General features: G+C 47.3%; 1 protein-coding gene across 3 annotated transcripts in view; it reads left to right on the forward strand.

The window, feature by feature from the left end:
* LOC119460171 (zwei Ig domain protein zig-2-like) overlaps nucleotides 1–19,499 on the forward strand; it is a 123,033-nt gene extending 103,534 nt beyond the window's left edge. For 2 of the 3 annotated variants that reach the window (XM_037721402.2, XM_037721401.2), the window contains exons 2-8: nucleotides 11,090–11,260; nucleotides 12,844–12,880; nucleotides 12,973–13,136; nucleotides 15,740–15,980; nucleotides 16,948–17,111; nucleotides 17,346–17,468; nucleotides 17,925–19,499. In XM_037721402.2, coding sequence (XP_037577330.1) covers nucleotides 11,153–11,260; nucleotides 12,844–12,880; nucleotides 12,973–13,136; nucleotides 15,740–15,980; nucleotides 16,948–17,111; nucleotides 17,346–17,468; nucleotides 17,925–17,939 — 852 coding nt within the window. In that variant the 5' untranslated portion in view covers nucleotides 11,090–11,152 and the 3' untranslated portion in view covers nucleotides 17,940–19,499. Of the gene's footprint in view, nucleotides 1–5,952; nucleotides 6,079–11,089; nucleotides 11,261–12,843; nucleotides 12,881–12,972; nucleotides 13,137–15,739; nucleotides 15,981–16,947; nucleotides 17,112–17,345; nucleotides 17,469–17,924 lie in introns of those variants that run through there. The other variant, XM_037721403.2, reaches the window with a different exon arrangement.
* The last annotated feature ends 6,191 nt before the right edge of the window (nucleotides 19,500–25,690 follow it).

A 25,690-nucleotide genomic window follows, 5' to 3' on the forward strand; every position in this document is an offset into this window, starting at 1 on the left:
AGGACAACATAGGGGAAATTACTTGTACTTACAAATTGAATTGATGAAATGATAAATTAATGAAAAAGCAACTGGCCGCAGGTTCCCCACCTGCGGCCAGTTGCTTTTTCATCCATTTTCATTTCCATTAATTTATCATGTCTTTAATTCAATTTGTAAGTACAAGTAATTTCCCCTACTATGTTGTCATTCGTTTCATTGTTTGTGGGCTTCTTATGATATGATATATATATATATATATATATATATATATATATATATATATTTGCTATTTCGGGGGCCGGTCTGTAAGCGCTGTAACACCTCATTGTGTATACCGTCCTGGTAAATGTGGCGTACCTTCAAACACATGAAAACAACAGTAATGACACGGTGGTACACTTTTGAGCAGTTCGCGTTGGATAAAATGTCACTCGCTCGCCGAAAGGGCGGCATGTCTCGACTCGGGAGGTCTTATCTGGAGTATCCGCAATAAGGATGAACACTGATGAGCAAATCCGGTCTGCTATCTTAGCCCAATGTCGCCGAAACCAGACACAGCGCACGCTGTCGGAATGCTCGCAGTGCCACGAAAGACGTCACCGCGGCTGGCATAGTGCGGCTCCTCGTTGCCATGCGGAAGTGAGAACGGCCGTAAATTTGCAGCCGCTTTCTCCGGCAGGCCCAGGCGACGCCTGCAGAAGGGCTGGCCTCGCCTTTCGGGCGCCCCACACGTGCGAGGTGTTCAAGGTCTTCATGCGCATTTCTCACAGCGTGGCCGGATAACTAATAGAGCCCCGTATGCCGACCATCTGGAGCTTCTGACACCAGATGCCTCGATGGGGCCGGCCTTGGCCGCCTGTCTGAAGAGCAGCAGAAAGACCGATTCATGGGCCTCTTCTCTGGCTGGACTGTTCTCCGCAGACTACGCCTTTTCGTTTTCGTTTGCAACTCGGTATAGGACACACCCCCGCTGCTCGCTGAAGCGGGAAGAGGCATGCGCTAGAATCTGCATACCAGCTAGCGCTAGCAGTACCAGGAGAGATGCTCCTCGACTGCCTCGCGTCGCTTTATTTCCGAGAACCGATTTCGTACAACATGTCCTGCATGAAAAGTGACGTATCCCTTATCTACTACGATATCTCACAAATTCGCAAATGCTTCTCGTGTTCAGCACGAAACTGAATGCGAGAAGCGCTGCATAACTTTCGAGACGGTTTCCTTGCTCTCTTTATTTTGCATAAGTTGAAACACTTCTCCCGCCGAATATGTTAACGTTCTTGAGCACCCTTCGTTCAAAGTGCGATGGGATTTATTTATTTATTTATTTATTTATTTATTTATTTATTTATTTATTTATTTATTTATTTATTTATTTATTTATTTATTTATTTATTTGTTTATTTGTTTATTTAATTGTGTAGCGAATGCCTAAATAGAGCAGGGGAAGTCTTCACTGACTGTTTATGTGGTGGTGACAGCCAAAAAAATTGGTAACCGAATTTCTCTCTCGACGAACGTACGCACGTGAACTCACCTGGCGCATTGCGCCATCGCCTATCTACTGTGCGAAGGTATTGCTTTTTGTACCACTTAATTCTACATGTTTTCCTTCACTACATCACTCTAGTAAAGGCCGTCCAAACCTGTTCAGTGCCATAATGAGCCTTGCCCACTAATGTGTGTGTGTGTGTGATAATCGGACTGTGCCATCGGTAATTAGGAGGATAATTTACTTTCTTACCTTCCTTGTGAGTGATGTAATGACACTGTTAGTATTCACTTTCCTCGCTCGTTCGCGGAATGTGCGGCCAGCTTCTTCGGAAAACCCTGTGCTCAGTATTACCACAAAATTCCTTGCAAGCCAGAGCTTCCTGAGCCCTTCCCTTCTCCTTCGTTTCGCCGACTGCCTTTTCCTATGGCGGATTCGCTCTCTCGGAATTGTACATACGACAAGTAAAGACTCATGTGTTTCCCGCGCATTATCTCACTCTCGGGCATACAAGTGCGTGTATGACCGTCAGCTATACGATCCACGTACTGTTACCACTGGGCTTTTGTAATTTCCTACACATTCCTAACACAACCTAGGACTCAGCCCCACGACAGGAAGCAATCTATTTTTACCATATCATTACTTTTGCGTTGCATGAGGTTACTGACAAGCACAACCAAGCAGCGACAGAGTCCGTCGCGCTTCTGCATCGTTGTTTAAAACACGAAAAAGAAACTGAAAAAAAAGAAAAGAAATGAACAAAGCGGGGGCGTATATAGCTAGGGAACGTTACAAGAATTTGATTACTATGATGAGCGGCCTCGTCTTCGAGCCGAGGACACCCACAGGCACCAAGTAAAGCTGTGGTCGACGAATAAGGAAGTGACACCGCTCGAGAATCTGATGCGTACTACCGTGACCCTGAGACATACTGGTGATACCCGCTGTGAAACATGATTCCCCGCCCTCGCGCTTATGTCGGCTGTATACATACCTGCTCGGCGCCGGCCCGACCTGGGGCGAAAGCGGCGCCAACCAATCGATCAGCACCGATTGACTGCGAGCCCAGAAAAGCGCTTCGAGCTGAGACGTCGCACTGGTGAGGACCTTGAGGCACTCCGGATCGCCGGAAGCGTGCCAAGGCCGGCGCTTCCCCAGCGGCACACGGCCACTGATCGAGATACGGCCGGGTCGCCGAGAAGCCGCGCCTTCCTGGTGGGAATCTCTCGATGAGAGTGTGCGACGACGTAGTGCTTCACGTGCCAAAACCATTGATCTGATTATGAGGCACGCCGTAGAGCGGGAGAATCCGGATTAATGTTGACCACCTGGGGTTCTTCAACGTGCACCCAATGCACGGTACACGGGCGGTTTCTTTTTCTTTTTCTTTTTTTTTTTTTTTTGCATTTCGGTCACATCGAAATGCGGCCGCCGCGGCCGGGATTGGATCCCGCAACCACCTCGTGCTTGCAACGTGAAGCAACGGCGGGCAAACGTGAAGCGTCGAGTGTAGCCATAACAGGAGCCAGAAGGGTCTTTATATATGAACACTTCGCAGTTACATTCTTGCTTCGTTCCTTCACCTTAAAGTTGAACTTAGGAGGTAGGGTATTCAAAAGAAGACTATGGAAAACAGTATACGATCTGGGCACCGTAACCGCATGATAGTCTTAAAGCGTGTTGTGATAAATGGCCCGTTTATTTGGCGATATCTTTTTTCATCATCATCTTTTTTTTGCTCACCTGGTACGCTGAAGTCGGGTGGAGGTTGTTAGTGCATTCAGGAAGCTGAATGAGCGTGTGTGAAAACGGACCGGCATTTTCTATCAGCGACAAGAAGCAGCCGCGTGCTCTGGAAGCCGTCCAACGTCGCAGAAAGACGCGCACAGGGTCTTGGTAGGTGTCTGGTGCCGGCACGTATTGCGCTCTCCACGTGTGAGAAACGGCGGCCCGTAGTAAAAACCTTCAGTTCCGAGTGGAAGATCAAATGTCTTATGCGCAGCGGCGAAGCAATCGAGCGTCGTGTTCATCGCGCTCTCTCGCACGCGTTTGATTGTTCTCTGTGGGAACGTCGTAAGGAGCGAGTTCCCTTTAATCTGCGCAGTTGCGATCGTCATGTGCACGTGCTTTCAACTGCTGAGCAACGGTGCAGAAAGAGACGGCACAAACACGCGCGCGTCGCTTTCATCATAAACACCCATCGCTGTACACACACCAATGTACTCTTCCCTTTGTGCTTGGCCTACTCTTTAATGTATAATTATAATCCCAAACAAACACACTCTTCGATCAGTGTTCTTTTCATAGTGGTTGAGGGGTCAGTACATGTGCACAATTGCGCCATAAACTCTTTTCACGTAACGCGCACTTGAGCGCGAGCAAATACACTCGAGCTTCCCGCGCGTCTGTTCGGATTGGTCCGCACGGTGGTCGTGGCAAGGCCTTATCGAGCTTGTCGTATAATCATTTGCAGACGCACACAAAACGCTCGCGTTCCCTTTCGGCGCCGCCGAATCAGCCAGCCCACCAGTCTTCCGCCATTCAGGCGCCACTTTTGACCTTTCGATCGCTTACGTTACCACGTTTACAAACAGTGCAAGCAGATAGACCGACTCTATTCAGCAGACTCGGTTCCTAGAGGTTTTTTTTTTTTTTTTTCTCGCAGGCGCTCCACGGGGGCAAGAAACCTTTTTTCTTCGCGTTGTCAACCCTTGATGCGACTGCCTTTATCGTCTGCTCCCCCGTGGCACCATGCGCGCTATCTGCGGACGCGCCGCCGCCCCTCAGGAGTCGTGATAAGCGCTGCTGCGTCACGGTGAACCTCGGGCAGGTCGACCCTGCGCGATGCAGCGGGCTCTAGGTACCTACGGAAGAAGATCCTTATCCAAATCAAAGCCCCTTGCAAGGCGCGCGTCTTTACGTTCTCTTGCATCACGCTGTCCCGTATCTGAAGTCAGCGTCCTCTAACTCACATAAGGGTGCGCCGTTCATTTTCTCTATACGTGCCATAATTATACCGAACCGAAGGATCCCCGCTGTCGTTAAACCAGTAAGCAAGTGCGCCAGGTCGGCTGTCCATCAAGGCACGGCCTCACACTTTGGTTGCGCCACAGGGCACTCTTACCTTGACAGCTATGGGTCTTGGCAGCAGCTGTTTGATCATACAGCGGCGTGTAATGGCACAGCGTGCCACACCAAACGAATATACGACGACCAAAGCAATAATTAAATGTTCCTTATATGCAATCAAATGCGTTAGAGATGTGCCATGTGAACGTCAATTGCCGCTTGGCGCATTAAATAATAGTAATATACACACAACGCATAAAACAGGATTCATGTACGTGGTTTGACACGCCGGCGCACGTATATTAAAAGAAAACGGAATTATGCCTGATTTTACAGCAAAGCTGTATATGGCTAGGGTTCCATGTATTTTTCGTGTTTGTGCGTCAACAATAAAAACACACCTAAGTGAGCGTGGGACCATCCCGGAGATAGTGCAATCCCGGAGATAATGCAGGGGAAGAAGGCTTAAAGCACTCCGCCCCTAATAATAACAATAATAAATAATAATAGTAAACGAAATAAATAAATCAAGACGCATTGTTTCAGGTCGATGGGTGTACTGGAATCGTTTGTGAACAGCGCACGGACTCACGAACAGGAGGCGTTGCCATATACGCAAGGTACAAAATGTATGTCCACCCTTTACTCGCAACAGGACAATGTCACTGACTGTGGCGATTTCCGTGCCGCAAAAACGAAAGACGGAATGGCGATATCCACTGTGTATATATCTCCAGGCATATTGTGATATCGAGAAGTTCATGACCACGCACTTTGCATCGGCTTGCCGCGTGGTGACACTACCCCTGTGATCATCGTTGGGGATTTCAATGTGGATATTTCAAAACCAGACAAGAAAATGTTCACTCAACTTGTGCTAGAAGAGCTTTGTTTTGAAGTGCCACACCAATCCAAGTCACTCCACTACTGCAGAGATTTAACTTTGGCCAAGAATCTGTCTATGGTTGTAACCGAACCAATCAGTGTGTATCACAGTAATCACAAAGCTATCGTCACTACCATTTCGAAAGGATGAAAATAAATACATGTACCCTTGTCTAACCCTGTGTGACGTGCTACCGCTTCGCTGGTCATCTACCTTCACAGAGTGGAACGGCTCCTCAAATGTTTTGAGCTTCAAGTGTTCCGCAACGGCCGCACGTGTCCGGGTGCCTCGTGCATGTGGCGCGTGACCGTTAGCGCTGCACAAAAAAAAAAAAAAAAAAAAAAGGAAGGGAGAATGTGGAAGGAGAGAAAGTAAAAAGAAGGAAAAGACGAAGTAGCAGGGAGGGCTCGCGGGTGGGCTAGCCCTCGCGGTTGAGTTTCGTCCGTGTGGCACACGTGACCACGTATCACGCACCAATCTGAGCCATTTTATCCGAGAAGCCCGCTGAAAGGTCTCTGTTATCGCGCATGAGGGCCAGTCGAGATTTGCTGCCGCTGCAAGCGCGTCTCCCGCTGTTGTCTCTTGCACAATTCCCTCACTCCTTTGGCGAACATCCGACGAGCTCAACCCGAGGCTGCGTTCCTTATAGGTAAGGAGCAAGTGCTTAGGACGGTGTGTATGGCAGCCTGGCACAACACGCCGTCTTCCGTTCCCATATATATATATATATATATATATATATTAAATCGCGCGTGGCAATTGGGAGGAAATATGTCAACTACACCATCTCGTCGTCCTGTAATACTATATACCCAGCAAGCTGCGCCATCCGTCCCTTTTCACGATCTTCTTTTTTCCTGTCTATTTCTAGTGTTTCCGAATGTACGAATTATACACATACTCTAAGAGCTAACCTTTAGGAGTTATGGTTACCGTGAACTTCCGGAGGAATTTGGGACATACGCGAAAGCGAAGCTCTACCGCGACGAAGCCACTTCGTCGCGGGACTTTGTTGAGCACTGAAAGGCGCCCCTGTCGAATCGTTGTTACATGAAGTGCTTCTATATGCTGTTGCTCGTTTTTTTTTTCTTGTGCGACGATAGTTACCCCTTCTCAAGCTTTGCATCGGTAAGATTTTTATGGAGTGTCGATTTTTCTCGTGTTCGTACAGATAACCGGATCATCGCAGGGCTTTACCCGCAATTTTTCGGCGTTTTCTTTTTATTTATTTATTTAGTTTTCGCAAGTGCATGCTAGTGCTTTCTACTAGGTTCCGCTGCTACCGTTTCCACTATATATATAGTAAAACGAGCGTGTGTGGAAAGAAGAGATGTCACCGCCGTACGTGAGTCGGTTATATCTGTTCCGCCCACACTGTGCGTATACAGGTGCCGACGCGCAACTGTCCTTTGCTACTTTTTTTCTTTCTACGCATATAGTTGGAAGAAAGTGTTTGTGCATGTTAGGTGGAGGCGGACCGAGTTGTATAAATGCTAGAAGTTAAAAGGTAGCTGGAAGGTAGTTCAATCAACTTTAAATAGCCGAAATAGAATCTAACGGCGCAAACCAATATAAGACGCATCGATGTATCCTGACGAAAATTGCGCTTAATCGTTTTTGAGCGGAATGCACCGTGTGAGCGCGAGTTTTCCCAAGGAGCAAGGAAAGCAGGAAAACAAAAAAGAACGGCCAGTCACTGAAAAAAAAAATTGACTCGCCATCCCGTCCCGCTAAACGGGATGTCCAGCGAAACTGCTGAAAATCACCGCTACAGCTGCCGAGGGGGGTACGCAATGCTTTATTGCTCAATTCCTCTTCCGGTGCGTTATTATTCAGCCACAGGAGAAGGTGGACGTGCGGACTTACCCTGTGCTGTAATTCCACGGCAATACGACCATCGGCAGCACGCGCCGCCGCTGGTCGTATTGCCGTTTCTTCTTCCTTTGCCGCTCGTCGTATTCACGCGGCTCTTCGGGAGTCCTAACTATGCGTTGCCTACCCATAGCGGTGCTGCAACAACAATGAAATCAGTTGCTAGGCTAGTTCTCTCATATATGAAAGGCTAGTGAAGTTACTCCCCACCTCGCAAGCTGCCGTCGCCGCGGCAGCTTGCGCAACAGCGATCTTCACAGGGAAACGTATGCGGGGAGCGCTACGAGCTTCGCATTGTTAGCAGGAGCACCTTATCATCAACTATGTGGTTTGAATGCTTGCTTTGTGCTTGTTCTTTATTGAAACGAATGCTGTGCTGTATGTTGTACGCGTGATGCCAAAGAATGTATGCCATTTTCGCTTCAATCGCTGCAGTTTTTTTTTTTATCCCCTATGAGTACGACGCCTCGAAAAATCCCGACCAACTTAACAGCTTCGCTGTAAAACAAAGCAAGAAAGAATGAAATACGAAGAGGTTCACCTAGATAATAATTAGGGCGGTGACTCAGTCCAGAGCGATGCGTCGATGGCGCGAGAGGAATAAAGATTTGTGCGTTTCTCAGGAATTGCCTGACAGTTGAGAAATCCACTGCCTACTGCGATGACGCACGTGTGAAGCTGCGGTGAGTCGAGCGATAAGAGAGTATCTGCGGGCAATGGAGCAGACGAGTGCTTTTGATTTTGCCTCTTGTGACGGCCGTACATACTTAGTCGCATTCCGACGGAAAGTCCCTTTATGTACTAGAAAAAATATTTTGTATTATTTATTACTTGAAATTAATCACGTAATGAGACAATATACGTGACGAGGACGTTAAATCCGTAAAGAGGCCTAATTGAACGCTCCTTGTCCTGAAGAAAGGAGAGATACCACTCTTGATTAAACTGAGAACTGTGCAAAATACCTCTATGCCCGTCTATTGCAGTTGTTTATTCTGTGTCGCTCTAATGCGGTACTTCGTGGCTTGTTTACGACCGCAGAATTAGTTTTTAAAATATTTCATCGAGCATTCGAGTAAATATAGAGACCGAACGAATTGGCAAGGAGTGTCGCGGTTATCGTCAACTATTTCCATAGAACACTCTATGCGCGACGACTTCGGGTTCATTGCTCGCCCTCTATGGTCAGGCGCGGCATTCGACGTTGCGCCTGCGCAGCCCGCAAACATGCTTTCAGGAGGCTAGCCCACTTTTCAATGGCATAGCGTGCTTGTGCCATGCGCTGGCCGTCAGGATCAATAGCCGTTTTGGATCGGGTAATTACGAAAGGCGAGGATGACCAATGCGTCTGCGTCTGAGCTCGGCGTCGTCCTCTTACTTGAAAGTGCGCATGACCAGTATCTCTATATGCAGCAAAGCATCCCGCCGTTGAAAGGCTTTGCGTTCATGTAAACAGCGTCGCTGACGTCGACGTCACCTCGTTAATTAGTCTGAGAGCAGCACTCGCATGGGAATGGCGCCACGGTGGTTCTGACAACTTGCCGACGAATTCGGTCCCGTACGCGCACGCGATAAGCTCCTCCTCCTCCTCCTCCTCCTCCTCCTCCTTCTTCTTCTTCTTCTTCTTATTATTCTTATTATTATTATTATTATTATTATTAGTATTAGTAGTAGTAGTAGTAGTAGTAGAGTAGTAGTAGTAGTAGTAGTAGTAGTAGCCGTGGCATCACATGAACGTAATAAAAGAATTGGAGCTGAAATGGGAATGGGCAGAACGTCCGTGTCACACACACGCGCGCGCGCGCGCGCGCGCGCACCCCCCCCCCCTCCCACACACACACACACACACGCATGCACGCGCACGCACACGCACGCACGCGCGCGCGCGTGCTGCTCGTACGCGTGCGCTCACAGAACGCCATTGAGAATGAACACCCCAAAAAGTTCCCGAAAAGACATTCCCAAAGTGTGAACGGCCCGCGAGTAAAGCGCTTCGGCTGTACAGTTTCGCCATGCGTCTGGACGCGTGGGCGCAGCCGCGGCGCGTGCGGGTGCAGGGAAACGTGGCACGTGCCTCATCTGCCTGCGACGGTGTCTCGGCGCTTGTTCTCGCATTACGTCCGGCGGCAGCAACAACCACTGGCCGTCCCATTGTCTTCGGACCACGCGGTGCAGTGACGAGCACGCGCGTCCGGTGCTCCTCGCGACGATGACGCGCGAAATCCGAGGAGTGCGGCGACCGACAAAGGCCCCAAGAAAGCGGCCGCTCTCCCTCTTGCGGTGTCTGTGTGGGACTCGGCATTTCCCGGAAACTCCCCGTGACAGTGTTCCGACTCCTGCATGGGATGAGGCCTGGGGATGCGCGCGCCGCCACAGGTGTGGGTCGCGTAACGCCTCTTATTTCTAGTACGACGTTGCCGCGGTGTATCCGGCGGAGTGACGGATGTCCCGTGTAACTGTCGCTGCTCAGCGGATGAAAGAGATACACTTCCAAAGCCTCCCGCCAGCGTTTCCGGCATTGTGCTTTGTTTCGGCGGCACAAAAACAGCACGTCGTCGCAGAGCGGAAACGTTGCCTAAGATTACGTTGCTTATACTGGCGGTGTGTGAATACAGTTGCAAAACTGCGCACATAACGCTAAAGCAGAGCTACTCTAAGACACTGAATAGCATCTGTTCAACGTGTTGCAAAAAATGAACCCCTCTCATGTTCTGAATATAATTATTTACACTTGGCTTCCATGTTTTTCCCTTTCTGCAACATGGTCTTGAAAAGTTAAAACGAGCACGATTATATTAAAAATTATCTTACGTTTAAAGCGAACCTATATCCTTCTATCGATTGTGTTGTACGTATATAAGGATAAGAGAAGACTGACGGATTCACCGTCGTCAACGTGAAAGAGAGCACGAACAGACGTACACAAGCATGCGACATATCTGCCGATGCGCCTAGGTATGGCCTGTTTTGCTGAGTCATACATCAAGGCCAGAGCCTTAATAACAACCAACGTCAGCACGAGTTGCTCTAAAAGCACTACTGTGTTTTTTAAAGGCACCGTGTCGTAATGAAAAACAGTAGTTGTTAGTTGCCTTCCTAATGCTTGTGCGGACAGATTTTCTTAATATCTTCTTCTTTCTTCTCATCTTTCCTGCCCATTTCTCTTTCCTCAGTGTAGAGTAGCTAACCGGACAGCTAATCTGGCTATCCTCTCGCCTTCGCTGTGCGCGTCCTCTTGTTCATCCGTCTCGTGCTGCGCTTCCGAACAGGGACGAACTCTTCTGAAAGCAGCCGCTCGGGCGCAGCAATTGCCGACATACCTTCCAAGGCTAGATCCGCCTACAGCCTACAACGTCTCCTTCCTCCTCCTCCTCCCCAGTTCTTATTTTTGTTCTCGCTCTCTCGCTAAGGACAACATACTTCTCATCCACTGGGCCTCTTGTACAAGAGCTGAGCTCTTGGGATACAACGCCTTGTACAAGAGCACAGCTCTTGTACAAGGCGAGGCAGATGAAAACATTTAATCACTAAGAAATCACGAGAACCCTTTTATGCCCGAACCCAATGCCTGCGGACCATGGCACATCTCCCTCCCTCACGGAAGCATCCGAGCGTGTTCAAGCTTTCGAGGCCAGACGGCATAGTTGTCTGACAGTTGCTCTCGTGTGTACGGTTTGCTTGTAATTCTCTTTCCATTAACTCCGTAGGTCCACTGCCCTTCGTCAACAGGGGTTTCAAGCGTTGACTAGCCAGTCAACTAAAGAATCGGCTTTTCTCTGTCAACGCAGGAAGCGTGCCTCTGAGGAGTCTTGAGCGTCCAGACGCCACTTGTGCGGATCCCGGCAAACGGAATGCGCCCGCGAACTGCGAGCTTCATCAGCGTCCTGGTGCTGCTGCTGCCTGTCGTCCTGGGCAGGTCGCTGGTCGGCCAAGGGGCCCGGCAGCGCAACGCCGTCGGAGTGAGTGTGCCCATTCGTTGTTTCGCAGAACCTACTGAGCTATATAGTATGTTCAGATGCAGCGCCCCGAGTCTTGTCTCGCTACACCACCTTGCCATTGATAACACGGTCTGCAGCATCGAAGACATAGCACTGACATATTCACCCATGCGACGCGTACCTAGAAGCTACTGCACCGCTTTTCTTACGGCATTTCGCTGCGGCAGCGCTGCAAAAATTGCGTAATAAGGCAACTCGTAATACATCCGGAATGGTGTCTTGCACGACTTTTAGAACACGGCGTATCTTTAATTCTAGTAGGATCTTATCTCCTGCAGAAGTATCTGAGTGTCTACATGGCAGTCATGTAGGATGTTGCAGGATGCTTCTGCTATCTTTCATTTACATAGCGCGTCATTTGACAGGTACTCTCATGATGTGTGACGCAACAGCCAGCGTGAAACAGATAACCAAGCGCTTTCCGAAAACGGAATGCCTGCGTTCTCTTCCTTATCCGTGAATAGTCGCCATCGTGACTGAATGAACTCAGCGCGCGATGGTTCTTCCTTTGTCCTATAGAAGAGTCAGATATCGGAGAAGCCGCGTGACGTTGCTGGAAAAGTCGCCTTCAAGATTTCGCAATATGTACGAACAAAAGGTGCAACCCCTTGTCTTATCATGCCTGAACATGCTGGGAAACTCAGGGACGTCAGTGCGAGCATACTGCTCATTAGAACGGCTAAGGCCAGACCTGTGACGAACAGGTACGCTGCTCACGTTTCTCCGGGAGATATGAATGAAAGTTGCAGGCTGCTATCGCAGGCTTCAATTGTTGGCTTGTAGTACCACTCAAAATGCGTGGTAGTGTAGCGAGAGATAAACGCGAGAAAAAATGTAAGGCTCCTGGCACTTCTACGAACACTGAGTACAGAGGCTTTCTTATCTCGTTTGAGAGAACAGGGCTACAGCGCGTGAGACGACCGATGCTCCCGGTGTTCTTGTTCCCTTTTCTTTGACTGATAACGCCTGCTCGCTCTTGAACCATTTCATGTCTCCAGAGGTACGAAGGCGAGCTCAACATTCGCGGAAGGCGCAACAGAAGGCGCTCAGTTGACGTCGCATGCGCGTAGCCATTTCGAAAGCCTTCCAGGAACTGAATGGCGTCACCTGACAAGTTCATTGCATCGTGAAAAATGTGTCCTTGGCTGTTAGCAAGGATGCCTCACCCGGCCACGGCGGCCGCATTTCGATGGTGGCGAAATGCGAAAACACCCGTGTACTTAGATTTAGGTGCACGTTAAAGAACCCCAGGCGGTCCAAATTTCCGGAGTCCTCCCCCCCCCCTCCCCCCTCTACGGCGTGCCTCATAATCAGATCGTGGTTTTGGCACGTAAAACCCCATAATTTAATTTTTAAGGATGTCTCTGCGGCTTCTTTAACAGCTTATACAAAATCAAGGAAATCATATGAGCGCATATCGTGCTCCATTATGCACATTTTAATAGTCAATACAAAATAAGATGACCTTCCGCACTGATTTTTTTTGTTGTTGTTGTTGTGTTCGAAAAATTAACGAAAACGCACATGTCTGCTCCTTTACGCAGTTGTTCGTGTCCAAGGCACAGAGAGGCTCGCGAGTAGGTAAGTGTCGAAGCATCTTATCGTGTCTGACCAGCAACATGTTGGTTTCGGGCGGCAAAAGCCTGACGTGTTGTGTGCTTGCTCCGACGCAGGCCCTGGCAGCAACCTGTTGCGCAAGTCGCACCTGAAGCTTCGCAACACCCCGCCTGACGTGATGACGGTCTCCGAGTCCGAGTCTCTGGTGATAGAATGCGAAGCCGGTGGAAACCCCCCGCCCACCATCCACTGGCTCAAAAACGGACTCCGCATTGGACAGGTGAGCGCTCCTCCCCGCCTGATGTGGGCATCTAACCGGGTTCCATTTATCGGAACCGTGTACGTCTAGTCGCACCATCGTATGCTCGGCTATACTTCATGCAGTACGAGATGATTTTCCGTTATCCGTTTTTCTGGAGCTGTAACGCCAATTGGGACACCTAATGCAGAAAAGAAAGATCCAAAGATCCAACTGTCAGAACATGGCTACATTCCTTCAAACCTTTTAATATGATTCTTAGAGACATCTGTGGAGATGTCTCTTTTTTCTTGAATACTTCTATAGCTGGCAAGTTCTTTACTTACTCCACTGATTCTGGCTCAGATAGCAATCAGGGAATCATGCTTGACTGCAAAAAACCAACGAAAGGACAGAATGAGTGGAAATAGGAGTACACGCCTGTCGCGGTTTCACGCATCGAACCATGAAAGCAAAAACCGGCGAGCATGCTTTGGACGGCCGCGCCATCAGCTTATGCGATTTCTGCACGTCTTCACACACGGCGACCTCGGGCGTGTCGCCTCCGAGATTGGCTGGCCGCCTGTAGCACGGCCCTTGCCGGACTGTAGCAGCGCTGGCGGGTGTTCATTCAACCCCGGCGGCTGTGGGATCGAGGAGGACATTGGCGGCGCGATAGCGGCTTCCAGCGGCAGCGCTATCGTGACGGAGTCCGTATGTGCGGCCATGCCCCTCGCCGGCGCAATGTTCGTTTTCTGGGTTAATCTGGCGCGTATACGTGGCCGCGGGCACGCGACGCAGTCTCTCCTCGGTATAGCCTTGGGCAGCACTGTCTCCAGGGCGTTGGGAGAGCACGTCGTCGCATTACTTTTATCGCGATGTATGCGCGCAGGGAAACCGAAAGCCTCGCACGATGATTGCGAAGTGCTAATGCGACGGCGCTCGCGTGTCACCCGGAAGAATTTCAGCCGAGTCATTTTCCCCGGGCTCTTTCGAAGCAGGAGCTCGTTTACGAGTATACTTGCTGCGGCAGGTGCAGTGACATCGTTCGTCACTGACCGAAGAGAAGGTGTTTGCTGTCCGCGCCAAGGGACACGCGCGGGTCTCCATCGCACAGAGAACGAACCTTCGCTATAGCTTGGCAACGGCCCTTTTACTCAGTGAACTTTTGGGCTCCCTTGGCATTAGGCTTTCTCTCGTTTGGCAATATATCCCGTCGCCCGGTTTGTGCAATCGATTACTGCCGAAGGCACATGCAGTCGCTTTACCGACGCGCCTTGTTTGACTTAATCATGAAAAATAAAGGATTGCTGCTCTCTGCGTGCAGCCAACGAACCGGTGACCCCGATGGATTCCAATTAAGACTACAATTCTGCTTCTGGCGTAAAATGAGAACATGCGGCATTGCGCATGAGCCCTTGGTAACGGAAGAAATACAGCTTCCGTGCCATGCCCCGTGCGTGCTGACAGAAAAAAAAAAGAAAAAGAAAAACATCTAAGCGTGCCCAGTGGTATCCATTTCCTGTGGAATATCAATTTGGTATGTTTCACCCTTTGTACACTCTCAGGGGCATGTATGCTCTACACGTCCATTTCCTAACGTTTCGACACATAATTTCGGCGCACAGGGGTGTCATTAAAATGTGTTTAATTGTATTTGCGTTTGATATTGTTGTCGACATTTTGTGTCGTTCTTGGATGTTATATGCCTTGTAATGCTGTGGTGGGGGCCTTTTAAGACCGGTGCAACGCACCTGCGAACACTCGGCTAATGCGTGAATGGCACGACTTTATTATTTCCGCGCTGGATTTAAACATTGCATCAGATGGAAACGAAATCATAACGTAGCCTTATCTGTGATAGCATCACGATTGTTTCCTATAGTGCCTGTCCGAGTGTAATGTATACAAAAAAAAAAAGAAAGTAATGAGCGACCTGATGCAGGCATCGCGCAGCTAGCAAAGATACCCCTTTCTTCCAATAGCTTTGTGATTTCATTCAATGAAATTAGATGCTCTACTTTAAATGCGACGCTTTAGGGTCTCTTATTGTCTATAGTCCAAGACGCCCAGCACAAGTTAGGACGCACATTTAGCTCTGTTACTCCGCTTTCTCTGTGGGCAGCTATGGTCGTAACATCAAGCGTCTCACGATTCATCTCCTTGCGGGGGTCTTGCAGTGACCACGTCATGGCAGGCTTTGTCACTACTTATGTTTCCACCAATGAGTGCGTGATGGTGACAGCTGTATTTGGTCTCCGTTGAGCGTAATCGATTACCTGCAGTGTGCTTCTGTCGTTCGCGAAAAGAGCTACCAGAGTTGTCTGTGGCTTTCTTTCGATCTGGCCTTGACAGCAGTAGTTGCGTGCTTCTGTTTGAGAAGTGATGTGCGTCAGGCGTACGCCAGCTCTCACAACTTCAAATAACAGCTACTTTTATTCTCTTTTCCCGAAAACCACATCGATTTCGCTGCTAATGTCACTGTTTGAAATATAGTCATGACATGAGAAAAACGGCTATAAACACACAATTTTTCTACGCCATTTTGGTACTTTCCAGTGCTACTAACACGGTAACTAAAAAGGAAAAATGAACTTTATTTCAAACTTTATTTTCTGACCTCCTTCTGTCAACTTGTTACGCAGGACATGTCGGGAAGCGAACGCACGGAAGAAGACGTGAACCCAGAGGGCGCGCCCATGCTTGGTCTCAGCTTCACCAGATCACGGCTGTTCATTGATTGCGCGTCGTCCCAGTACGACGAGGCCGAGTACACCTGCGTCGCCCAGAACCCCTACCACCGCATGAGCAAGGGCACTAAGGTCAAGGTCACCAAGGTCGGCTCGGCTCGCTCCGGCCCCATGTGCCTCGTCAAGAAGTCCTTCGGTGCGTGTAGCTCCTGCCATGCATGGCCACACATTGTACACTTTTGTTCTGAATTCCTGTGCCGCAACCGGTTTATAAATAATGTCACTTAAGGTGGCACTCCGGCGCTACGAGACCCCCGTTTTCAGTACTATTGGAGCAACCGTGGCGGCTCTTCTAATTAGGATATAAAGTTGTCGTATATACCATAAAAAAAGCTTAATTCTTGTAGATTCCAACTATATATAATATAAAGACATTGATTAATGTGATTTAGAAATAAATGTTCAAGAACAAGCATGACATATATGGTTCTAGTGAACTGTGTCTCAGTTGTGACCATATTTAAAAGAAACTACCGCATTTACTGCATTGAGGCTTGCTCTGTAGCTTTAGGACATATTTATCGATTTCCTATAGACGCAGCAAAATAATGTTGAATTTTTACTTTTTGGATAATTTGCTTTAGAAGATTGCCAAATATCGCAACTTCTGTTGTAAACAGCCCGGCAACTACACGCTCAAGGAAGCTAAATTTTGGATAAATTAGAGTTAAAGGAATTTCTATTTAGGACGCAAAATTTCATTCATGTACATTTACTAGCTTTCCTAATAATGTGACCGAAATTAAGAAATATTTAGAATTCTAGTCCTACTTTTGCCCATTTTTGCGGGAAGGTACTAAAGCTACGAAGCTTGCGGTTTAAAAGTGGGACCACCACCTTAAGCGAGACTCATACACTAAGGAGCATGACATATTAAATTCACTCCACAAAAGAGATGGCGCTTTTGAATTTGCATACGATGCCTTGCTGAAGACGTATGGCAGTACGCTGCGGCTGTGTCTAAGTATAACTAACTCCATATATTGATTAATGCCATCTCGTTCAAACGTATAGTTCATATGTATAGAGGAGCGAGATTCATGCAGCCGTGTTGACTGCTGCATTTATGACTGACGTCGGCTGCTCGTTTCTTCTGCGCGTAGTGGCCCCCGGTGTTCCTGCCCGCATCACCATGTGGACGCACACCCGCCTAGAGCTGATGGGCAGTACTGTGCAGCTATTCTGCCGACCTATTGGCACGCCAAAGCCCAACGTCTCCTGGTTCGGCCCCGACGACACTGAGCTGCAGAACAGCGACAAATACAAGGTACGGCATCTCATCGTCTTCCACGTCTCTCCGCGAGACGTCGCGACACCCACAAAGTGCAAACTCTTTGTTCGGAATTCTTTACGGGAACTACGGTGCGTTCTGCCCGTAGCTGTTGGAGCAGCCATTCAGCCTGCTCACATGTAGCGAAATAGCACAAAATGGCCGGCAGGAAGTCGTGATCAGCCATTGAGTAACCTTTTCCGTTATTATTGTTATTTCTTTTGGGTGCAGGTGCTGGAAAACGGTGATCTCGAGATCCGAAATATTGCCTGGAATGACATGGGAGGCTACACGTGCACTGCCGAGAACTCGCACGGAGTGGACCGAACGTCAACCTTCCTCTACCCGACACTGGTAATGGCGCCCTGCCATTCTGTCCTCGCACACACATAGAAACAGCAGCGCAGCACGCAGTGGAAGTCTGGATACTTGGTACATTAGGCAGCAAAAGCGTCGGCATGAAACATGTAGTTTTCCAAGGAAAATATCAACGAAATCTCTGAGGCATGGGTATGCGAACGAACAAGGCGACTTTGAAATAGAACTGACAAACTTTGGCCAGATTTGCAAAAGGTGCGGGCACAGAGCCGTTGCATTTAAAGAGACAGTTCCATTCTGTGGAGTCGAGGAGAAACTTAGGGTTGACCTGTTTACGTACAATTTATATATATATATATTCGTGGTCTGCGTTCCTATCTCCAGACGTTACTTTCTTTTTTAGACCCTAAAACATTTTCTAAATAGTTTTTTTTTGTTTTGTTTCTGGGAGCTGACCAAATGTGTTCTCTCTCTCTCTCTCTGCCCTCGCAGCCCGACAAGGTGTAGGACCGTGGTGACTGCGCAGTCTTCGCTGCTTCCCGCATTGTGATGCGAGCTCGTTCTCCAACGTGGCTGGATTGTTGTACATATCGTCGCCGAACATTCCAGTGGTGTCCGGGCCCACCCCGCCAAGGCTTGCTGCCCGTCCGAGGCCCCTCCGACCCACATCCCACTATTTATTGTCGACCCCACCCACGACACCTCGTTTCATCAGCCCGCCCGCCTCGCTTCGCGTCTGCATCGTAGTGTAGACCCTTTCCGAAATCGTGCACCGACAGGCACCCAGTGCCGTCAGTGCAACGAAATCCTCTGTCGCGTTAGCTCGACTTAGGTTGTGACCCAAGTGGCCTCTCGGTCCCACCTCGTTCAAACCAGCAAAGTGAAATTGTCCTCCTCCCTCACCGACAAAAAGAAAAAAAAGAAGAAAGGAACCCTCACAAATCCCTGCGCTCGAATCGGTCTTTCATGCTGTAGCGTAGCGAGGGAGCGCTCGGATTATGGGGGGTCTTAGAAGCTGTCAGGACTGAGGGGCCGAAGCTAAGCTTTAATTATTCGCGTTTTATTTAAGATGCGTTCATTTTACCCGCGATTACTTAGTGGTGCGTGTCACAAAGAGAATGAACACTTGTCATGTTTCATTTTTGTTTGTTCGTTTGTTTGTTGGCTAGGTTTAATAGGGTCCCGGAATGGTTCCGCGAAAAACTGGGAACGGTGGTGGCAGCTGACATGACGAACGCCAAGCTTAACGCGCCGGGCAGAAGTGTGTGAAAAAAAAAAAGAAAGAAGGAACTTACAGTGGGCGGCCATAGGCGCAACCTCCATACGATGCCGTCGTTAGTCTTGCCTGGTTCTTGTCGCTGCCACCACCACCTGACATCACGTGACCGTTTCGGAGCTGTTTTAAGGGCAGCAGTGGACGCCATGTTATTTTTCACCTTCAAGCAGTAAACTGCAACTACAGCTCCCTAGCGCTGAGTTGAGGGTGTTTTGTCCGATATGCTAAGTCATCTCATGCACCACACCACCTGCGTTACAGTATTACGTGCGGTTTTAGTTTGTTGTGTTTTTTACTTGCGCGCGCAAGCCTCGGCCGCGTTCCGTGGGCCCCTCCTCCCATACGTCTCCCCCATTTCCAAAGCGGATGCGCCTCTGGTCTGGTGTGTGATATGTCGCGTGTGAAGAAAAGAAATGCGATGTGTGCGGAATTACATTACGACGGCTTGAACGGATGTTTCAGAGGTTGCTATTAGAGAGCTTGTCGATTTTATTTTTGTTTCGCGACAACTCTTACACAGGGTCATTGCAGTTGTTATACCTCTTCACGATACGTGTAGCGCGCTCTTACCGTCGCTCTTGTGTGACCGATGTCTTTCAAGTTGCAGTTTTATCGGCTCTATACATGTATACACCAGCCCGGCGGCTGACTGTGAAATTTCGGAAAGAGTCTAGTTTGGGCTTGATTCGAAGAAGCTGGTGTACATACGTATAGATGTATATCAAGAGAGCATCAATGTTGTTTCGTCCAGTTGCGTTTATTAAAAGTTTGTATCTCGTACGTGTGCACTCGTAGGTATTGTGTGTGATTTCTCTTCGTCTTCCGAAGGTGCTCGCTGCATAGGCCGTGCGCTCTGTTCGCCGCGTCGGCGTGGAGCGAAGCACGACTTCATGACAGCACATCGAGTAGAGAAACGGAAGCCTCGAAATAAGTTTAGAAGACAACTCGTAGGAAATATACCGAGGGCGTTCCAAGCACTGCTTTTTCTCCACGGTATTATTCGGATGCCGAGGAGATATCGCGGGCATTCTTTAGGATGCATTCGCCTTTTGGAACAAATATAGGCCCATGGAAGAACAAAGATAGACACATAGATGATTTCCAGAGGTGGCAACGTTCAAATGTTTTCTGTAAAGCATGCCCTTTCATTCGCTGTTTTTTTTTTCTGGTTGCAAGCTGCTCGGCTGAATGGCAATAGATGCGTAGTGATCGTCTTCACTGCAGGCTAGTAATTTAAAAGAAATCCAGAAGCGATCAACACGTACAGGATCGGTAGGCAGTATGAAAACGTACTGGCCAGCTCAGCCAGCTAACATAACAATGTATTGCTATACTAACGTAAAAAAGTGTATGTAAGATTTTTTATCAGAAATTGTGCTGAATACATCTAAAATACGCGCAAAGCACTTGTCTTCATTTATGCTGCCCGTGCGGATGGCTGAAGCAACAACAAAGAGGAATTAATGCGGTGTCACTTTGGCGACAGTAGTCGTCATGTTTGACCGAATGAAGAGAGCGGAACTGCTCTGCACCTTATTTACGTATACGACGAACAGGAATATATGTTGGAAGATTCACGTGACAGACTCGGGACCTTAAGATACAGGCCAACTGAAGTAAAAACAACGATTGAGCACTGCACAGAGTGATCCTTGATTTAATTTTTATTGAGAGCTACGGTTAATTGCTATTGGAGAGAGTCAAAGCTGTTCATTCGAATACGTGGGGCGCGCTTCTAACGAGAATGAAAGGTGACAGGTGACCACTTGGGAAAGTTTCTTTACTTGTATGAAATGGCCTCTCGCAAGCGGATGCAGGTGCTTTCAGAAGACAAAGATAAGATGCGAGAGAGTGTCTTATTCAAGACCTTTCTTGTGCAAACATATGCCAGAATAGTCAATACAAGATCGATATCCGAATAGTCCGTTCATGAACAAATTATTAGCTACAATGCATAGCTTACACCTTTCTAGTTGCTATTTCCACCGCAATTTCAGTTATGCGTCGCGCGACCTAAAGAAAGGCGAATACAAACATATCCTGTGTTTGTCCGAACAAAGCTTGAGTGCGGGCAACTTATCCGGCGTCTTTCGCAAGTGCACGTAATCACAATGGAAGAAGGACGAAGTTACGCAAGTGATGACACGTTACAGTACTATAAAAATTAAACACGCCAACGTGTCACTGGACGAAAATGAACCTTCAGCAACTCATCTGTTTTATCGCGTCACGTCACCCTGTGTCTCGCATTTCTCAACTTTGTCTTTCACACTCGATAGAACTCGATCTCCTCTGTACATCAGTCATGAGCAATGCCATGCAATAACGACGGCATGTCGGCAACAACAGGTTCTTTCTTTTCACGTCACGATCAGCGGGCCGTAGCAGACGGAGCTTCAGGTACAATTTACAAATATGAAAACTCTCGCGATTGCCACCGTCAGCGTTGGTGCAAAAGAAAGACGAGCACAAAAGAACAAGGCGAACAGGACGAGGAGACTCGTCCTGTTCGCCTTGTTCTTTAATGTGGGGACAAAGATAAACGAAAAAGAAAGACAAAGAGAAAGAAGTGAACACGGAGTTACAAAACAAACAACACGAGTCTCCACAGTTCAGTGCCACTGGCCCAGTAATCGCCTCCCTTTGTGATGTCAGCAGTCGATTCTTCGTAAATGGTGCAACTTTCTTGTATAAATAAAAAGAAAAAAAAAGAGATAGGTCAACAGTTGTTCAAATGCCGAACAGCATTAGGGAGCTGAAGTATTTGAAGTAAAGGGAGGGGTAGAGGTGTTACCTATATCCGAGGAGAAGGAAAAAGCAATGAAAGGGAAACAGAAGACATGCAAATGGAGGAAGCTGAGGTAACTTAGAACACTTTTTCAACCACCGTGACTCCCGCAGCTTCACCGGATGTTCATGGTCATCGCTTGTTCAGGAGGGGCGTTGACACTCAGGAATGCGTGACATGTACGATTACACACGTGGCCAAACGGCCCATGAAAATAAAGAGAAACACAGCAAGCGCTCATTTGGTGAAGTACCGTAACCGACACAAGGGAGCTTTAGGAAAATTATAACTGCGCTAAAACGAGACACGAGAACCAAGTGGGCAGGACGATCCACTTCGTCCTGTCGCTCTCGTGTCTCGTTTTAGCGCAGTTATAATTTTCCTAAATGTCTTACCAACTAGCCCCCCATCAAACGCTTCACAAGGGAGCTGCGAGTTCAGCTTCAAGTGGTAGAAAGTTGCTTTTCTCCCCACTTTTTAAATATATTTCACTGAGATATAAAGCAAAATGCACAGTTAACGCCCAGGTTTGACTAAGGCAATTAAATTTCCCTGCGCATTACTTGAGTTTGGTGACCATTAGCCTCTCACGCAGGACAATTCACTCAACGAGCCCCACACAGTTCGCGGACCGACACCAAACAAATACGAAACCGTATTCACAAGACTTCTGACATGCAAGTTTAGTGGGCGATCGGCTGTAGTTGTGACGATCGTGTTTTTATCCCGGCCAAACGCCTCGGCGAATGGAGAAGCGCTGTCACGTAAGACAAGTGCAGTCAATACGGGCTTTGATTCCAAGTCGGCACTTCGGTAACTTTGCCTTCTTATCAGTTTATTATTATTATTATTATTATTATTATTATTATTATTATTATTATTATTATTATTATTATTATTATTATTATTATTATTATTACATAGTATGTTTATGACAGCATATAAAATATACAGACGAGGGTCCCAAAATACAAGACTGCAACGGGATCCTCGATGAAGATTACAAATAAATAATACATGAATTAGCAGCAGTGCAAGCCAATGGAACAATTATATCAAGTAAAAAATACCAGTAAGCATAAAGGAACAGAAAACATCACAATGCATGAACACAAGAAACGAAGAAATTGAGAAATAAATGCTGTATATAAAAACACAAATCTAGTACAACTAAACAAGCACAAACATCGAAAATTCAGCAAATAATCTTTTAATGAATTCTTGAATGAAATTAAAGAAACTTTAGATTTAACAGACATGGGTATAAATGATTCCACAATATGATAGCACCGAAGGATGAAGTTGATTTACCGTAATTGGTAGAAACCTTAGGTAACAAAAAATTATTGTTAACAGCAAACCTAGTACAGTTGGAATTTACTAAAAGCTCTGAATCAATGAAATTGATAGAAAGTTGATGATTGATACAAAGTTATGATTGCAGTAGACACATCAGCAGGTGTCACGGGAAAAGGAAAGAAGGAGTGGTTAGAACTATTTAGGTTACAATGCGAAGTGTTAAGTGTTTGACTGAAAATTTCGAAAAAGTAGTGACTAAACGCGTCAGCAACACCGTCAGGGCTATCATCTGTAATGTCATTATGTATTACTTTCTGTAAAGGTGAACTATATGGTGATCAATTTAAGAAATCGTTCAAGAGCTGCATTGTTTCTTAGAACCGTTTGTGTCATTAGATAATTGAGTTTCGTAATATTTTTTCTTAGCAGTTTTTAGCAGGCATGAAAGAGTGTTGGAACACTTCTCATAGCGCGAAGCTAAAGCAACGTTAAATGGTTGCCTTTTAACTTTTCTGTAAAGGTTATCTTTCTTCCTCATACTTTTTAGCAATCCCTGCAACCAAGGATTCTGGGAATACTTGTATCTCTTTTTACATTTATTATTGTTGTACACTCGTGCACGGCTTAGAGAAAAAGAGAAGAAAACTTGTTGAAGGCCTGATGTGCATCACATAACGATGTAACGCTAGACCAATCAGTTGTAGTTATCGAATTAAAGAATGATTCCTGGTCAAATATGGAGGTAACATGAGTAAGTGTTCTAAAGCGCTTGACCACGTTGAATGCAAGAAATATGGGATAGTGATCAGTAATGTTGACATCTATTACTCCACCATAGGGAGAAGGCGAGAAATTACAAAGCGCATGATCCAGCAATAAAGAACCACCAAAAAGACGACATCTAATGGGAGATGAGATAAGAGATTCAAAACCAAAGCCATTGAAACAATCACAATATTCTGTGTACGTGGTATTTTCGATATTAAGCAAGTTAATGTTGATGTCTCCAACTAAGATAACACGCTTGTTTTCTGATGATAACTTATGCAAAATGGTGTCCAGGTCAGAAATGAAATCCCTCGCGTTCGAGGAAGGAAAGTGGTAAATGCACCCCAGGATAACGTTGTTATTATCATTAAAAAAGAATGATCTAATTCAATCCATACGGATTCGCAATGTATGACGTCAAAAGAAAGATCTTGTCGGTGGGTGTAGGGTAGATCAGAGGCACCAAAGATTGCTGAGCCACCATAACTACCAGATGAAAGGTGACAGTACTCAGCTTCGTACGATGACAGGCCGAAAAGGTTCCCGTCGTACGTGCAGAGCCAAGTTTCAGAGACGCAAACAATATCGAAGGAATGAGCAAGTGAACTTATAAAGTTATAGATATTATCTGAATTTTTTTGCGGAGGCTTTGTGCGATTAAAATGAACCATGCGGGAACGATTACTTTCAGCTAGCATATGCTTCGCCTCTTCAGAAGATAACAGGGCCATGATGAAAGGATGGAAGTGAAAAAAAAAGTGCTAGAAACAAAAAATGAACACAGAATCCAGTGGCTTAGCAAAGATGCTTATAGGGCGTCACTTTCTTTGACAGTACGATATACCCTGCTTTCACTAGATTTGCGAGCCTTGATATTGCAATTTTCTGTCCACCGCACCCAAACCTCGGCAAAGAAGAAAGCGTGGTCCTCAGACGCCTACAAAGTAATACTTACACTCACGGAACAATAATGCACCGCCTCTACCCGACGCTTCACAGCTACCTCTGCCCACTCTGCAACGTTCCCGACACCCTGGCACACTTGCTCTTGGAATGCCCGTGGCATGAAGATAGCGAAATGCAGCCGGAAATGGACGCTAACCGAGCACCACAAGCAAACGAAGACCACCTATTCGAAACGTGGGAGGCCAAGCTCGCCCTCGGGGACCTGGAAGACCAACGACAACTCGTCGCCAGGGCCAAGAGGGCAGCCGAAGCCAGAGGGTTCCTGGACTAAGGAACCTTCCCACCTCAGGGTGATACCGGGCCTCGCTCGGGACACTGTTTCAAGAATAAACGTTTCTCTCTCTCTCTCTCTCTGTCCACAGAAACTGCCATTTGTGCGCTTTTTTCAGTGTAAGAGCCCTAGCAAACAATCTTTTGTTCTCGGGAGACAGGTGATCACTCACATAAATTGCCCTATCAGAGCTACCAGAGAAGCCAACATCAGAAGTGCTCGGACGGACCTTACGCGCTTTACGGACGCAGTCGTTTTTGTTGTCCCGGCAACAAAACCTCGCGACAATGTTCTTTTCATCTGTTTTAGCTGATACCCGATGAATTGTATCAAAGTCGCTGGGCGTGACAGGACATTGAATAGCTTCACCCAACCGCTTCACAATGGCCGCACAGTCCTCTCCCTGAGTGACTGGTACGCCCTTAATTTCAACATTATTTAGCCCCTAGTACTGCTCGAGTTCCGCAACTCTTCTGGTTAGTGCCTCATTTAGCGCAACAAGTTCCTTGTTGGATAGTGTCAATTCATCCTGTTTCCCCTTAATAAAGTCAAAACTGTCCCATAGAAATCGCACACTCTCACCTAGGGACGCATGTTCCCCGAGGCCTTCGTGAGCTAACTTCTCCTTAATTTTGACTTTTAAATCATTAGCGAGAGTGTCAAGACTAGAGCGAAGCAGTGACTCAAGTAATCCAATTCTTTTCGCCAGCTCTGCATTGGACGGCATGGTTAGCAAAGGTAGCAAAAAAGTTGTCGCAGTTTCCCCTGAAAGGCGAAGCATCAATTGCGATAGCAAATTTGTAGAGAGCTATACGGAGTAATGATAGTAGGTTTATCAGCTGTATAAAGTTGGACATGCAGCAGCACAGGCAACACGCAGAACTGTTGTC

This window comes from Dermacentor silvarum, chromosome 1 (genome assembly GCF_013339745.2).
Source record: "Dermacentor silvarum isolate Dsil-2018 chromosome 1, BIME_Dsil_1.4, whole genome shotgun sequence".
Classification (NCBI taxonomy): domain Eukaryota; kingdom Metazoa; phylum Arthropoda; class Arachnida; order Ixodida; family Ixodidae; genus Dermacentor; species Dermacentor silvarum.